The 16,579-nt window shown below is 32.6% G+C and overlaps 1 protein-coding gene across 49 annotated transcripts in view; it reads left to right on the top strand.

Moving 5' to 3' along the window:
* Positions 1-16,579, top strand: part of RIMS2 (regulating synaptic membrane exocytosis 2) — a 601,231-nt gene that overhangs the window by 333,298 nt on the left and 251,354 nt on the right. For all 49 annotated transcript variants that reach the window (XM_053896431.1, XM_053896433.1, XM_053896465.1 and 46 more), the window contains 2 exons: positions 190-361; positions 2,480-2,633. In XM_053896431.1, the coding sequence (XP_053752406.1) occupies positions 190-361; positions 2,480-2,633 (326 nt within the window). The remainder of the gene's footprint in view (positions 1-189; positions 362-2,479; positions 2,634-16,579) is intronic.

The following is a 16,579-nucleotide window of genomic DNA, read 5'->3' on the forward strand; positions in this document are numbered from 1 at the left end:
TTTTATAAAGTGATATGATTATATACTTATACGTTTTAGTAGCAATTTAAACAATTACAATATTCATAATGTATGATAAATTTATGGAAAACTTCACTTCTTTCCTGAGAAATTTTAAATGAATAGTTTTTGGGGCAAAACTTAAAGGTTTATATAAGTTCATATATTCCTTTTTTTTTTTTTTAACAGTGATAAAAACAAGAGAAGAACTAAAACAGTAAAGAAAACATTGGAACCCAAATGGAACCAAACATTCATTTATTCCCCAGTCCATCGAAGAGAATTTAGGGAACGGATGCTAGAGATCACGCTCTGGGATCAAGCTCGAGTTCGAGAGGAAGAAAGTGAATTCTTAGGAGAGGTATCTGGAATTACTTTGAAGCTTAGACTGTTCCTGTCCTCTTGAATACTTTTCTTCATGTGACTGTCAGTAAAATCTTATATTTTGAATATCTGAAGAAGTAAACAGTTTCTTTCACAGAATGAATTTAGCTACTGCTTCAAGGCAAAATGTTGGTAACATAAAAAATGGTTCTGAATACTTTGTGACAATTTTTAGGTGTTTGTTCCTAGTGTAGAAATCTCAGTGTTGAATGACAAAAGGTTGTTTTGTGTTTCACAAATGCACTGCTGTGCTTTCTAGTGCGTGTTTATCATTTTAGTTTAGTGAAGCAACTCTACATCTAGTAGCTCAATCATTCATTTATGAATTATTTTTTAAGCCCTATAATGTATCTGTAAAGTGCTAGGGACGGAGGCTTCAAAGGTGAATAAGGAATATTATGTCCTTCAAGGAACTTATAACCTCTTAAGTATACAGACCAGGGGAGTGAAGCTCCTGCAGAAGGAATAACAAGATGTGAGAGTTGAGGGAGTCTTGGAAGGGAAAGTGGTAAGAAATTAGACTCCAGGGTGAATCTGACACTGGCCAGATCACATCCTTCAATACATCATGTTAAGAAGTTTGGATTTTATCTTGTGGATAGACGGAGCAAATGATAGATTTTAAAGGGACTGGCTGGATTGCATTTGTACTTGAGAAAAACATTTCCACCTGTAACGCAGAGAACGAATTGGAGAGGGGCAAGGTGGGAGGCAGTTCGCCAGCTATTAGCATAGTAAAAATGAGTAATGCTTTTAGCCTTTTCCAGTGTGGTTGGTTTGCCTGAGTCAGTTAAATGTGAATCTCATGGGAAAAACAACAATCCAAAGAAGTGTTGAACTGAATATTCATAGAGAAGGAAGAGTGGTAAACCAGTTGGGAGGAGGGGTAACGTGGTTGTTAGGAGCAGACTGGTGCCGGCCTTCTTGGGTCAGGATCCCTGACACTACTGCTTCCTAGCCTTGCGTCCTTGAGCAAGTTATTTAATCTATTTGTGCTTCAGTTTCCTCTTGGCCAAACGGCAACAATAATACTTTGCAACTCAGGGCTATTCTGAGGAGTAAATGTGTGTGTGTGTGTGTGTGTGTGTGTGTGTGTGTAAACCTCTGGAACACAGTGCCTGTGATTTGGAAAATGACTAGAGAAAATTTGGGAAGAATGAAATAACTTAGCTGTTGTGCTTCTTTACCTCCCTTAGCTAAATGGTGATTTATCATTACACAGCACTTCTCATATACATAATCACAAACACTGTCATCTTTGCACAAGACCCTAAAAGGAAATTGTCACTTATTCCCATGGACTGATTTCCTTTGTAAATTTATTTTTTTTAATTCTTTAAATGTTTTTTAAATTTATTTTTGAGACAGAGAGAGGCAGAGTGTAAGCAGGGGAGGGGCAGAGAGAGCCGGAAACACAGACTCTGAATCAGGCTTCAGGCTCTGAGCTATCAGCACAGAGCCCGACGCTTTTTTACCATTGAGTATGATGTTAACTGTGGGTTTTTCGTATATGACCTTTATTATGTTGAGGTATGTTCCCTCTAGACCTACTCTGTTGAGGGTTTTTATCATGAATGGATTCCGCATCTATTGAAATGATCATATGGTTTTTATCCTTTCTCTTATTATATGATGTATCATGTTGATTGATCTGTGAATATTGAACTACCCTGCATCCTTGAAAAAAATCTCATGGATTGTGGTGAATGATTTTTTTAATGTATTTTTGGATTTGGTTTGCTAATATTTTGTTGAGAATTTTTGCTTCTATGTTTATCAGAGCTATTGGCTGGAGTTGTTTCTTTTTTCTTTTTTGTAGCATCTTTATGTAATACAAATTTAACAACCTCTAGTAAGTGAATAGTCAAAGGTCAATAAAAAATTTTAGATATTTAAAACTATTAAGTCAGCCAGAAGTTATGCATACTTATCTTTTATTTAGTTATTGTCAAACATAAGGACAACTTTGCAACATATTACTTTTGATCTAATGGCATTGTTATTATAATTATCATTATTATAAAAGTTATGAGACCATTTAATAGAGTTTCTATATTATAGGTATTTAACATTCTTTTGTTTCTTGGCTTTGTAGATTTTAATTGAATTAGAAACAGCATTATTAGATGATGAGCCACATTGGTACAAACTCCAGACCCATGATGTTTCTTCATTACCACTTCCCCACCCTTCTCCGTATATGCCACGACGACAACTCCATGGAGAGAGCCCAACAAGGAGATTGCAAAGTAAGGTTCCAGTGAGATTTATCATACCTTTGTTGAATTATCTTGAATGATATATATGAGACATAGAACTTAAAGATACCATTATGGTTTTAACAGACATCTATTAGTGTTTTCATAGCTATTGTTGATGATTTTCAATTGATACGCTAAAATGAGGTTATACTTACAGCATTCATTTATCACAGTATGACCTCGAAGCACAGTTATGTTTTAATTTTAGCTATTAGAAGCTTATATAGGAATGAGGTAGCAGATACAGTAAAATTTAGCCATGTAGCTATAGATACATTAACCTACATTAAGTGTGGAAATAAGAGTTAAATATTCTCAGGAATATAAGCTGATGTTATTATTGTTATTATTATTATCATCAATGTTGCATTTTACCCTGAATTATACACAGTCCAAAGTATTGAATAGAATTTGATCAATTCAAAGAATCTTAGGGGAAACTTGGAAATGATTTCTAGGTTGAAAAGTGGCATTACTGGCTTATTGTTCCTACAACTCAAATTTGTTTTCCTGATGAATCTATTATTGAAAGGGGAGATGTCCACTTGCTGTTTTGGGTAGTGTTCATGGGATAATTTTATCTTCATGGAGTCAGCATGTTCCAGGATTAGCAACATTTTGTCAAGTACTGGAGAACTGACTGACATTAACTAAATTTCAGAAGTGTAAATTTAAAAGCACAAAAGCCATGTCATTTATCATTAATGGGAAGTATATTTGGCAACATAAGAAATGACTATTATCTATGTGGATCACGTTCTCTCTGCTGAATAGAGGACTAAATTATATATCAGCAGGCTGTTTGATGAATAGAATATTAGAGCAGAGGATTGGTCTTATGATATTTAGTCATAGGCAAGCCTAGAGAATTGTCTTCACTCCTTTTTAAAAATGTCTCTAATGACTAGAATTTTATTTCCACGGACTGTACAGTCTTTTACATATGGGTGGTATTAATTGAACACTAGTTTCATAGCACTCAATTTTTTCAGCCTCTCCACAGAGTGAACACCTACTCACTGTTATTTGCAATCGCCATTACAACGTCTTTTGTTGTAATTATTACACGACTATGAATTTTATGTGGGCTCATTTTAGTGTCTACTCTTTCTGGTCACTGTGATCTACTAAGTACGTTCTCTCTAAATCACAATGTTGGATCACGGTTTACTACATGAAGTTTACGAATATAAATCAGTTTGTACTAATTCTTATAGTTTAGGTTTATAGGCTACTAATCTAATACTTATTCCAGTTGTTATTAGAATAACTAGGTTTGATAACTCTTAATATCTGAAACTCTTAAATCTTCCAACAGTTTTCGTTACTTTTTCCCTCCCCAGCTAATTAAGAATAGTGTATGTGGAGAATGATGAGAATAGAGTTCTTTCTAGTTAGCTATATGGATCGTAGATTTTCATGTAGTTAATTTAATTTAATCCACTTTGTGCCTTTTAATATTTAACCATCTCCCAAATGCTCTTCTGCTACTTAGTCATTAATAGTATTAAATTCATTTATGGTTAATATGGCTTCATGTTGTACCATTCAGTCCTGTCTCTACCTACCAGTAATAACCTCTAATAAAATAAATTTTCAATATTTGAACATATGGCTAAAATTGGTGTTTTACACCTAAAATGTAATCATAATTTACTAGCAATGTGTAGGATTGAAGATAAGTAAAAACATGTACATATGCCTAAAGGAAATGAAGATTAACAGTTGGAAATAGAAAGTTAAAGACATTACTGTTGGCTGAGGATATATTGCTCATCAATAACAGGTTCAAGTTAGAGTATATATAAATAAACATTATTTTAAAAGTTACTTCGTAAGAATGACCTCCTTCAAGGTTTTTCTTCATGGAGAGGGTAAATATTACATTTATTTATAAGTATGTCTTATATTGTTAAAGATCATGATCATTAACATATTCGATGGAACATATACATGAACAGTAACCATCACAAATGTATAATAATCCCTCATTCTCTACCTCCACAAAATAGGATATGTTGGTAATTCAAAATCTGAGGCTGTGAACTCTGAGGCTGTGAGCTTATTGAATATACACGGATATTTACTGGTGTTGTTGGAATTCTGTTTTCTCTGCTCATGATTTCCTATTTTAAATTTGTAGATTCTAATGATTCAAAAAAGTACTTCATTTCCATGGACATTAGGAATTTATAATTTTAAACATATGAGGAAATATTTTAAAAAGCCATTCTAAAAATAATTGTTTCATATATCTTGTAGCTAACTGAAATATTTTTTAAAAATCTTTTTGAGATAGGAGTCGAAGTAACTTTGATTATAAACTTTGAATGGTTTCCCTAGTAAAGGAATTAGTGAAAATATTTGAAATAGAGGACTTCTTATACCGGTATTTCTGCAGGTGGCAAAATAAAAAGTTTCTATATATCAAAATATCTATAGAAATGGCCACATGCTCATTGTTCATGTCTGAAAGCAATTAGATTATGAGAAGTTAAAATTTTAATATGGTGGTAATATTTTCTACAACACATTTTAACTTCAGGCTACTTTTACCCGCTCCCATCCCAGATGTTATTTAGACATTACCAAATGATGGGACAGTGCATATTTCAAAGAGTGACTGATTAAGCCTTTTTAAAAATATGTAAGTAAGATTGGAACCATGTATTCAAATAACTAAAATTTATCAATAGAGAAGTGAGATTGCTTTTTTAGATGGTAAAATGTCTCTCATATTCACACAATTTTGTTCTGATTCACTGGTGAGAAACTATCCATTACTGTTCTGACACCTAAAGATATTGTTTTGAAGGTATATTTTTATGTTTAAGTTTTAATTTTTATATATTCTTTACTGTCATTCAGTTAAAGTTGCCTGCTGTCTTTAGGGAAATATTTTCCTTTTTAACATGACAGAAATCATTACAAATTTGTTTGTGACTTGGTATCTTATTAAACATTCTCATTACAATTTGAACTATAAAATCCAAAAGAGTTTTCTTTTTTTTTTTTTTGATCCTTTTTTCTTTTTCATCAGGTTCATCTCTTTAACATCTCAAATGCTAATTCTTTATTTGGTAAAATATAACATTATTACCATTTCACTTTTTAAAATGGAAAACATCATATCTACTATATTCTCATACAGCCTCATAACCACAAGTGTTTAAAGAAAAGTGAATGCAAACAAATCATTGGGACAAAACCAAAATGATGGCATTGAGAGGTGTAAAATAAAAGAGATGTGATTTAATAATTAAAGTTTCTCAAGATTTCAACTATTTGGGGGACATTTTTGGTCAATATTTCTTCTAATTTTCCACCCCATTCTCTTCTCTCCTTCTTGGGCTGCAGTTGCATGTATAAAGACCTCTTGACTTTGTTCTACAGGTTAATTAGCCTCTGTTTATTAAAAAAAAAATTTTCCCCCCACTCTTACTCAGTTTTGATTATTTTTATTCACCTGCCTTCAAGTTGACTGGTATTTTCTTCTATAGTGTACAATTTCCTGTGAAAGCCATATTATGAATTGTCCTAGCAAAGATGTTGTATTTTTCATTTTATGATTTACATTTGATTTTTTTTAAATTTTCTGTATCCTTCCTGAAATTCCCCTTCTTTTATTATATCCCTGTGTGTATAATACTATATAATATACATATATGATATGCATTTGTGTAAATATATTAATGAATTTATAGGATTGCATGTGGACACATATGTAAATATAGGAAATAATTCATAGAATTACATGTATATGCACATTTGTGTGTGTAATGTACATATATGTATGTGTAATATCTATAACGTATTTATGTATGTGTAATGTGTGTGTGTGTAATCCTGTGGATTTTCTCACATATTTATAATTTTTATTTTAAAGTCTGCTAGCTCTAATATCTTAGTCTTCTGTGGGTCTATTTATATTTCTGTTTTTTTCTTTGATTATCGATCACATTCTATGTATATTTTATATATACTAATTTTTGTTGTGTACTGGACATTGTGTTTCATACATTTTAGAGACTCTGGATTTAGAGGAATGTTGGGTTTTATTTTGGCACACCATGAAATTATTGAAGGATCACCCAAGACCTATAGAAGATATGTTAGGGCAGTTCTGTTTTGGTCTTTCATAGTTACAAGGTATAGCCCTTAGGCAGGTTTGTGGTTCTCATTCCTAAGTATGAACCTTCTTTTTTTTTTAATGTTTTATTTATTTTTAAGACAGAGAGAGACAGAGCATGAGTGGGGATGGGGCAGAGAGAGACGGAGACACAGAATCTGTAGCAGGCTCCAGGCTCTGAGCTGTGAGCACAGAGCCTGACACAGGGCTTGAACTCATGAACTGTGAGATCATGACCTGAGCCAAAGTTGGACGCTCAACCGACTGAGCCACCCGGGCTCCCCCTAAGTGTGAACTTTCTAGGCAAAGCCCAAGATATTGACCAAAATCCCACAATATAATGGGACTTAAACTCTAGGCTCTGTGTCCTATGCATCAGGAAGTTTCTAAAATCTCCTTGCATTGCTTTTAGCTTTTCATCTGTGGCTTCTTCTTTTTCCCTCTGCAGTTTACAATTTAGGCAAAGATTTAGGGGGCTGTTTTTATAAAGCTTCAATACTGAAGCTTTTTTCTTGAACTATAGCTCCTGGGCAGTGAACCAAGTTGGGAAAGCCTGTAGGAGAAAAGCTGTTTCAATATGTGCTTTAACTATTTCAAGGGTCATATCACTGATTTCTGCCTGCATTTGTTTGTTCTCTGGTATCTTTAAACAGTTTTTTATTAAAATATTTATCCAGAGTTTGTAATTATTACTGGCAGAATTAGTCCAATATAACTTACTCTATCATTCCCAGAAGCAGAACTCTACATTTTCAGTATACTTTACTGAATTATAGCATCTATACAGAAACGTGTATAAATCATAAATATATCCCCAAGTGAATTTACACAAAGTAGCAACACCGTATAAGTAGCACCCCCATCAAGAAACAGAACATCACCAGCCTCTCTCTTGCTCTCTTCCGGTAATTATTCTCCCTGTCAAGGTAACAACTGTGCTGACTTCAAACACCATAAAACAGCTTTGCTTCTTTTTTTTTTTTTTTTTTTTAATTTTTTTAATGTTTATTTATTTTTGAGACAGAGACAGAGCATGAGCAGGGGAGGGGCAGAGAGAGAGGGAGACACAGAATCTGAAACAGGCTCCAGGCTCTGAGCTGTCAGCACAGAGCCTGACGCGGGGCTTGAACTCACAAACCATGAGGTCATGACCTGAGCCGAAGTCGGCCGCTTAACCGACTGAGCCACCCAGGCGCCCCTTCTTTTTTAACTTCATGTCAATGGAATACTCACATACACCTATGAATTTTATAGAAATGGAATTACACAGTATATTACACTTTCACATCTGGCTTTTTTTTTCTTCCCAATATGTTTGTGAGATTTACCAATATTGTTGCAAATAATTGCAGTTAACTTATTTTCATTGCTATATGCAATTCGTTTTTATAAGTATACAAGGATTTATGCATTCTACAGTTGATTAATACTTTGCTTTCAGATTTGGGCTGTTCTTAATAGTGCTGCTATGAACTTTCTCATACATGCCTTTGGGTAATCATATGTATTCATTTTTGCTTTGAATATACCTAGTAGTAGAATAGATGGGTAACAGGCTATGCATATATTCAACTGTGGTAGATATTATTAAACAGTTTCTCAAAACCCATTTTATTTCCTACAGTAAAGAACTGTACCAATTTATACTTCCTAGAGTAGTGAATGAGGGTTTGAGTTTCTCAACATCATTACTTATTTTTGGTATTTTTATTTTCACTTATCCATTCAGGTAGATGTGCAGTGTTACCTCATTGTGGCTTTGATTTACCTTTCTCTAATAACCTTTTCATAGGTTGATTGACCATAGATACTCTCTTTTATGACGAGCCTAGTCAAATTTTTAGCCCATTTTTCATTTGGGTTCTAGTTTATTGATTTATGAGTGTTATTGATATTATAGATATTATAGATTTAAATTATTTATAGATTTAAATTATTTATAGTATAAATATATGTATTTTATTCTATGACTTGCCTTTCCCCTCTTTAATGGAATCTTATGACCAACAGAAATTTTTAATGTGAGTGTATTTTAGTTTTCAATTTTTTTCTTTAATGTTAGTGTTTTTTTGGTGTGATCTGTATAAACATATCTTCTTTGAGGTCATAATGATATGTCTATGTTTTCTTCTAGAATAGTGCTTTACTCTGCTCATTAAATCTATATCTAGTTTGGAATTGAGTTTTGTATATTGTGTGAAGTAGGGATCAAAATTCATTCTTAACCCTTTGGATGTCCACTTGATCCAGGACATTTGTTAAAAAGGCCTTCCCAGGGGCGCCTGGGTGGCTCAGTTGGTTGAGCGTCCGACTTCGGCTCAGGTCACGATCTCGCGGTCCGTGAGTTCGAGCCCCACGTTAGGCTCTGTGCTGACCGCTCAGAGCCTGGAGCCTGTTTCGGATTCTGTCTCCCTCTCTTTCTGACCCTCCCCTGTTCATGCTCTGTCTCTCTCTGTCTCAAAAATAAATAAACGTTAAAAAAAAATAAAAAAGAAAAGGCCTTCCCAATATGTGGTTAAGTTTCTGAAGTCTGTTCCTTTCAATTAGGCAACTTTTCTGTTTTTGTGCCAATATTAAAGTATCTTAATTACCGTAGGTCTATAATAAATTGTGATATCTGGTAGTGTAACTAACCCAGCTTTGTTCTTCTTTAAGATCATTGTTAATATTGTTAATTTTTTTCACTAGCAAACAAATTGAATATCACATTATTTTTTTTCACAAATACCCTTTGGAATTTTGATTCAAATTACAGTGAACATTTTAGGGAGAACTGAAGTCTCTCCAGAGTGAGGAGAATTCCACTCCATGAATTGATGTATCTCCAAGTAATATTTTAATAAGTTTCAGTGTAGAGGTTTTACATCTTTATTAGATCTGTAACTAGGGATTTAATTTTAACTGATGTTGGTATACAGAAATAAAAGTTATTATTTATTATTATTCAGCAAATCCTAATGACATTTACATACATTATTTTGAAATTTGATGCACAATATTATTATGTTGTCTGTGAATAATGACAATTTCTCCTGTTACTTTCAAATTCCTGTTATATCTTGCTTTCCTTTTTCTTACTTAACACTTCGGCAGGGTCCCATGATAAAATGCCGAGTGGAAGTGATAACAATGTTGAGTAGAAGTTGCCATCCATATTTTGTTCCCCATTCCTTGGGAAAAGCTTTAAATATTTCTCAATTATAGTTGATATTTGCCTTAAGATTTTTTACACTGAGATTCAGGAAGTTCTATTTTATTCCTACTTTTATGAAAGTTTTAATCATGAATAGATATTGAATTGTATCACTTTTTCCCCTGCATATATGGATATAACCAGGTGATGTTTGTCTTTTATTCTATTAATGTGGTATATTGCATTGATTTGCAAATGTAAATCTAGTACTCCTGTGATAAACTCAGCTAGCTCATGATGCACTGTCATTTCTTCTATCCCTTGTTTCAGTTTGCTGATACTATACATAAAATTTTTTCATCCATATTCAGGAGAAAGAAAGATTGTCCTTTATTACCTTTGTTATCAATGCTATACTGCCTTCAGAGAAGTGTTAGAAAATATTTCTTCTTTTTCTGTTAGATACCATATTTCCCTTTCTTGTAATAATCATTGTCAACTTTTGATTTCAGGGTAATGCTGGCCTCATAAAAAGTGTTTGGAAGTATACCCTATTTTCTATTGTTTGAAAGAATCTGTGCATTATTAGTATTATTTCTTCTTTAAATGCTTAGAAAGAAGTCGTCACCATTTAAGGCATCAAGGTTGGCAATTTGTTAAAGTATAGGTTTTAAATGATAATTTCCTTTTTTTTTCTAAATTTAGAACTATTCAAAAATTTGTGTCTTGTGTCAGCTTTGTTGTTTTTTTTTCTTGGAACTTGTACATTTCTCCTAATGTAAAAAACTATTTGCATAAAATTATTCATAATAACATCTTATTATCTAGTTAATGTCCGTTGGATGTTTAGTGATGTCCTCTTTTCCCCAGTATTGGTTAATTTGTTCCTTCTTTTTCTTTTCTTGTTTTTCTTGGCCAGACTTAATTTTATTAGTCTTTTCAAACAAAAAACTGGTTTGTTTCGTTTCTAGGTTGTATTTGTTATCTTTTTCATTAAGTTTTGTTATTATTTCTCTCCTTTACTTTGTTTAGATGTAGTTTGTTTGTCCTCATTTCATCACAAAAAAACTTAGATACTTTGTATTGTGTTGCTTTCATTTATCTATCAGTTATTTAGGAGTTTATTGTTAAATTTCCAAACTCTAGACGGTTTTTTTTAGTTTTTTTTTCTCTTTTTCTTGACATCTGGCATAACTGCCTTCTTGTGAGAGTGTATACTTTGAATCATTTGGAATCTTTAAAATTATTCATTTTATTTGTGGTGCTTAAATGTTCTTGAAAAGAATGTTTATTTTGTCGCAGTTCTGTACATGTTTTACAAGTTAATAAGGTTTACCAATTTTATTGTTCAAATCTTCTGGGTTTGCTTTTTTTTTTTTTTGTCTGAATATTCCATCAGTTACTGAGAGACGTGTTAACATTTCCACGTATGATTGTGGACTTTTCCTTTATTTTTGTCATTATTCGCTTTATAGCTTTTGAGATTATGTTATTAGGTGCATTTAAACTAAAATTATTATGCTTTTTGTAATAGAGTGTTGATTTTGTCATTACGTAATGTGTCTCTATATCTAGGAATGCTTTTTCCTTAAGACTCTCTTCGCTTGATGTTAATACTGCTGCAGCTGCTTTTCTTTGTTTTGTGTGTGTGGTATATCTTTCTCAGAGCTTTTACTTTCGTCTCTTTACATTCTTATATTTAAGGTTTATCTTTTGAAAAAAATGTACAGTTGGTCTTAAATCCATTATGAAAAGATTTATTTTTTATTGGAGTAATTCATACATCTACATTTAATGTAGATTCTTATAAATTTTGTTTAATATTTTATATAGTATTATTTGTTTTTTTAATTGCATATTTTAATTTATTTTTTAATTTACATCCAAGTTAGTTAACACATAGTATAACAATGATTTCAAGAGTAGATTTCTTAATGTCTCTTACCCATTTAGCTTATCCCCCCTCCCATAACCCCTCTAGTAACCCTCTGTCTGTTCTCCGTATTTAAGATTCTCTTATGTTTTTATATTATTTATGTTTATTATTTATATTTATTTTTATTTATGTTTTTGTTAAAACCTCCCTGTTTTTATATTATTTTTGCTTCCCCTCCCTTATGTTCATCTGTTTTGTATCTTAAAGTCCTCATATGAGTGAAGTCATAGGATATTTGTCTTTCTCTGACTGACTAATTTTGCTTAACATAATACCCTCCAGTTCCATCCACGTAGTTGCAAATGGCAAGATTTCATTCTTTTTGATTGCCAAGTAATACCCCATTTGTGTCTTTCCATACTTTGGCTATTGTTGATAGGGCTGCTATAAACATTGGGGTGCATGTGCCCCTTCGAAACAGCATACCCATATTCCTTGGATAAATACCTAGTAGTGAAATCGCTGGGTCGTAGGGTAGTTCTATTTTTAATTTTTTGAGAAACCTCCATACTGTTTTCCAGAGTGGCTGCACCAGCTTGCATTGCCACCAACAATGCAAAAGAGATCCTCTTTCTCCGCATCCTCGCCAACATCTGTTGTTGTCTGAATTGTTAATGTTAGCCATTCTGACAGGCATAAGGTGGTATCACATTGTGGTTTTGATTTGTATTTCTCTGATGATGAGTGATGTTGAGCATTTTTTCATGTGTCGGTTGGCCACCTGGATGTCTTCTTTGAAGAAGTGTCTATTCATGTCTTCTTCGCGGGATTATTTGTTTTTTGAGTGTTGAGTTTAATCAGTTTCTTATAGATTTTGGATACTAACCCTTTATCTGATATGTAGTTTGCAAATATCTTCTCCCATTCCGTCTGTTGCCTTTTGGTTTCTGATTGTTTCCTTCACTGTACAGAAGCTTTTTATTTTGATGAGGTCCCAGTAGTTCATTTTTGCTTTTGTTTCCCTCGCCTCCGGAGACATGTTGAGTAAGAAGTTGCTGCTGCCAAGATCAAAGAGGTTTTTGCCTGCTTTCTCCTCAAGGATTTTGATGGTTTCCTGTCTTACATTTAGGTCTTTCATCCATTTTGAGTTTATTTTTGTATATGGTGTAAGAAAGTGGTCCAGGTTCATTCTTTTGCATGTCGCTGTCCAGTTTTCCCAGCACCAATTGCTGAAGAGACTATCTTTCTTTCATTGGATATTCTTTCCTGCATTGTCAAAAATTAGTTGGTCATATGTTTGTGGGTCCATTTCTGGGTTTTCTGTTCTATTTTTGTGCCAGTACCATACTGTCTTAATTATTACAGCTTTGTAATACAGCTTTAAATCTGGGATTGTGATGCTTCCAGCTTTGTTTTTTTTTGTTGTTGTTATTTTTTGTTTGTTTGTTTGTTTGTTTGTTTTCAAGATTGCTTTGGCTATTCGAGGTCTTTTCTGGTTCCATACAAATTTTAGGATTGTTTGTTCTAGCTCTGTGAAGAATGTTGGTGTTATTTTTATAGGGATTGCTTAATTGTTTTTTATTTGTCCTTTTTTCCTTCTTTTTTTGCTTTCTTTTGGAATTCACATTATTTTATTTACATCAACAGATATTTACTTAGCTGTTATGGTGCTTGATACTGTGTTTGATCCAAAGATACATTATATTTAGGTAGCAGGTAAAACTCTTAGTCACAAACTTGTACGCAAAATACACACTTATTTTTCAAATATTGTATTTAATCCTTACTTTAATCTTATTTAGGTATCTTTGTTCCCAGTCAAATATCAATCTTTACTCCTTCTCCTTACCTATTCCTAGTTCGTGCTGGCAGTTCCAGGAAGCTCCCAAAAAGGAAAATATTCAGAAAAGACCCATTGATTTTTAATCCTTATAGAGCTTCACTAATTTGTCCCAATGCATAATGGTTATTTGAAGTTAGGTTTATATATAGCATTTTTTACCAATGCTGGTTTCTTTGGTGCTTAGCATTCAGCTACATCATGGGGCTATCATCCTAGAATCCTAAAATATCACTGGACTTCAGAGAAGTCCTAGAGCCTGATTCCCTATTATTCACAAGTCTCTCTAGCCATTGGCCCCTTCCTAATTCTGAGAAATATTGACCTTTAGCAGTGCCATCCTTTTTCTGCCCCGTCTACCCTCCTCTCTTATTTCTCTCCTCTTGCTTAATCTCATTAATAAGCCTAGAGTATGGAAAGTAAAATGCTATGTGTCACTTTGCTTTCCAAACTGAAACATAAATTTCCCTAATTAAAAGAAACACAAAGAGCTTGCCACCTCTTTAAAATGTATAAGGGAAAAATATAAGGATAATAAAACATAATTTATGTCTCTATACATAATCATGCCATAATCTTGGTATTTGTATAATCTTTTTATATATAGAAAGTAGAGTTGTAAAAATTAAAATTTTAAGCTTATGTAGAGGTATTAGGGAATAATACAAGCTGTGCTCAGCATTTTAGCTAGGCCTTAAGAATAAGTAAGATTTCAATATATAGAGGTGAGAAAAGTAAATAGTTAATTATGCTAGGATGAAGACATAAAATCTAAATAGTATGAGACTTATATATAGAAAGTGTTGAGTGTCAGGCTAAGGATTATGAGATTTATCATTTTTAAAAAGAATTTGAGGGTAGAAGTCTAACAGAAATAGCACAATAATGTCTTAACATAATGTATTCCTTCTCCTTGATGTGTTGCAACTTGGAAAAAAATGTTTTAAGGGAAGGAGTTTCCTTTCATTGTACCATATAAGCAAATGCCTACTGTGCTTATAAATAAACCTCATATATTTTGGAAATGGAGCAAGTTAAGTGTAGTAAATATCAGGGAAAGCAGTGAACTGCAATGGAAAAAAATAGGAAGGAAATGTCTTTGCTTGCATTTAGAGAAGTTCTTTTTCTTAATGTTTATTTATTTATTTTTGAGAGAGAGAGCTTGCACGTGAGTGGGGGCGGGGCACATGGAGAAGGAGAAAGAAAATTCCAAGTAGATTCCATGCTATCAGCGCAGAGCCTGATGTGGGGCTCAGATTCGCAAATCGTGTGATCCCAACCTGAGCCGAAATCAAGAGTCAGATGCTTAACCAACTGAGCCACCCAGGCAACCCTGAATTATAAGTTCTTATTAGGCAATGACCATAATGGTCTCCAATTGCTAAATGTCACAATAAGTAAATAGTCCCTATCTCCCCTCATTAAAATCCCTTGAACAATTTCCAGCATCATAGTTTGCATCAAAATATGTACATTGTTAAAAAATATTATATATATCCTATATGTAAGTACATATTCCATATATATACATATATGTATATATATACACACATATTTTTTCAATCCCTGCAGTAAAAATTTAAGCTTTAATAGCTTGAAACACTATGATATCTTTTTTCCAATTTAAAAACTTCTTATAAATTATGATGTTTTAATCATGAACCGAAATTATAATTTTAAAAAGACAAAGGAACTATACCCTTGACAGAAAACACTCATATTCATTGTCTTATTTGTTTTTAAAATATTAGGTACTTCTTAACAGTATCTATAGGGACAGCTATAGTTTTGAAAGTTTGGTGAATGTCTTTTATTCTAAATTATAGTGATGCTATTCTTACAGTTTTAAGAAGTAGTGTAATCCTTTAACTATTAATCTAAAATTCATTAAAATATCTTGTTCTAATTTCTGACAGTAAAAATCTACACTGCTGAATTAAATCTTACACTTCTTGGTGGTGGTACTGATTATTTCACTTTATATCCTTTTCCCTAGGGCATATTGTATTAGACAGTGATAAAAAGGAAAATCATTTGGGACCACCCTCTGACTTTAAAATTGATGTGGATCACTACACGCTATAAGTGACTTTCAAAAAACCACTTTGAAGGTTTGCTTAACAACAGTGTGTTTTGCAGAAAAATCCTCAAATAATATCTTTCAAATTGAAAAACATATAGTAAACTTAGATCAGTTAAACCTGTCATTAAAACATAATGTTCAGATCATTCAAGATGTAAAAAAGACATGAAATTACACTCTTATCTTGATGTTCTTAAAAAAGAAAGCCGTTATAAATATTATAATATCAATATGGGAAATACACTCAGCTTTACTGAAGACGTCCTGTTACATGTGGGAACACTGTTTCCAAGAATAAAGTTCCACGATTCAGTCACCATTAAAAAACAAACAGTAGGGGCACCTGGCTGGCTTAATCGGTGGAGTATAGAACTCTTGATCTCAAGGTTGTCAGTTTGAGCCCCACGTTGGTGTAGAGGTTACTTAAAAGAAAATCTTTAAAAAACCCCCAAACACCTGAACAGTAAAGAGACATAAAGTAGGAAGACCACAACAGATATATTTCCTTTCGTAAATATTTATCCATTTGAAATTCTAGGGTTTGGATATATTATATTTGCATTAATTTGCATATGTGGCTAAATGAATATGAATATCATCATCTTACATATTTTAATAAAAAGCATTTAACATGATACAGAGATATTTACAAAGAATTATAAAACTTCTAAAAATGTTAATTGTTTCAGCATGTAAAATACAGTTTCAATATAGATATTTACTTAGATTTATAATTATGTTCAGTGTTTTCACTTAAGGAAATATATAACAATTCATTGGTATTACAATTTAAAATTATATATACTGCAGCAATTCAAATTTTGCAGTAACATGATAATTTTATTTATTAACTATGTAACACATTTCTATTAC

The sequence above is a fragment of the Panthera pardus genome, unplaced genomic scaffold (assembly GCF_024362965.1).
Source record: "Panthera pardus isolate Hobbes unplaced genomic scaffold, ASM2436296v1 HiC_scaffold_7, whole genome shotgun sequence".
Classification (NCBI taxonomy): domain Eukaryota; kingdom Metazoa; phylum Chordata; class Mammalia; order Carnivora; family Felidae; genus Panthera; species Panthera pardus.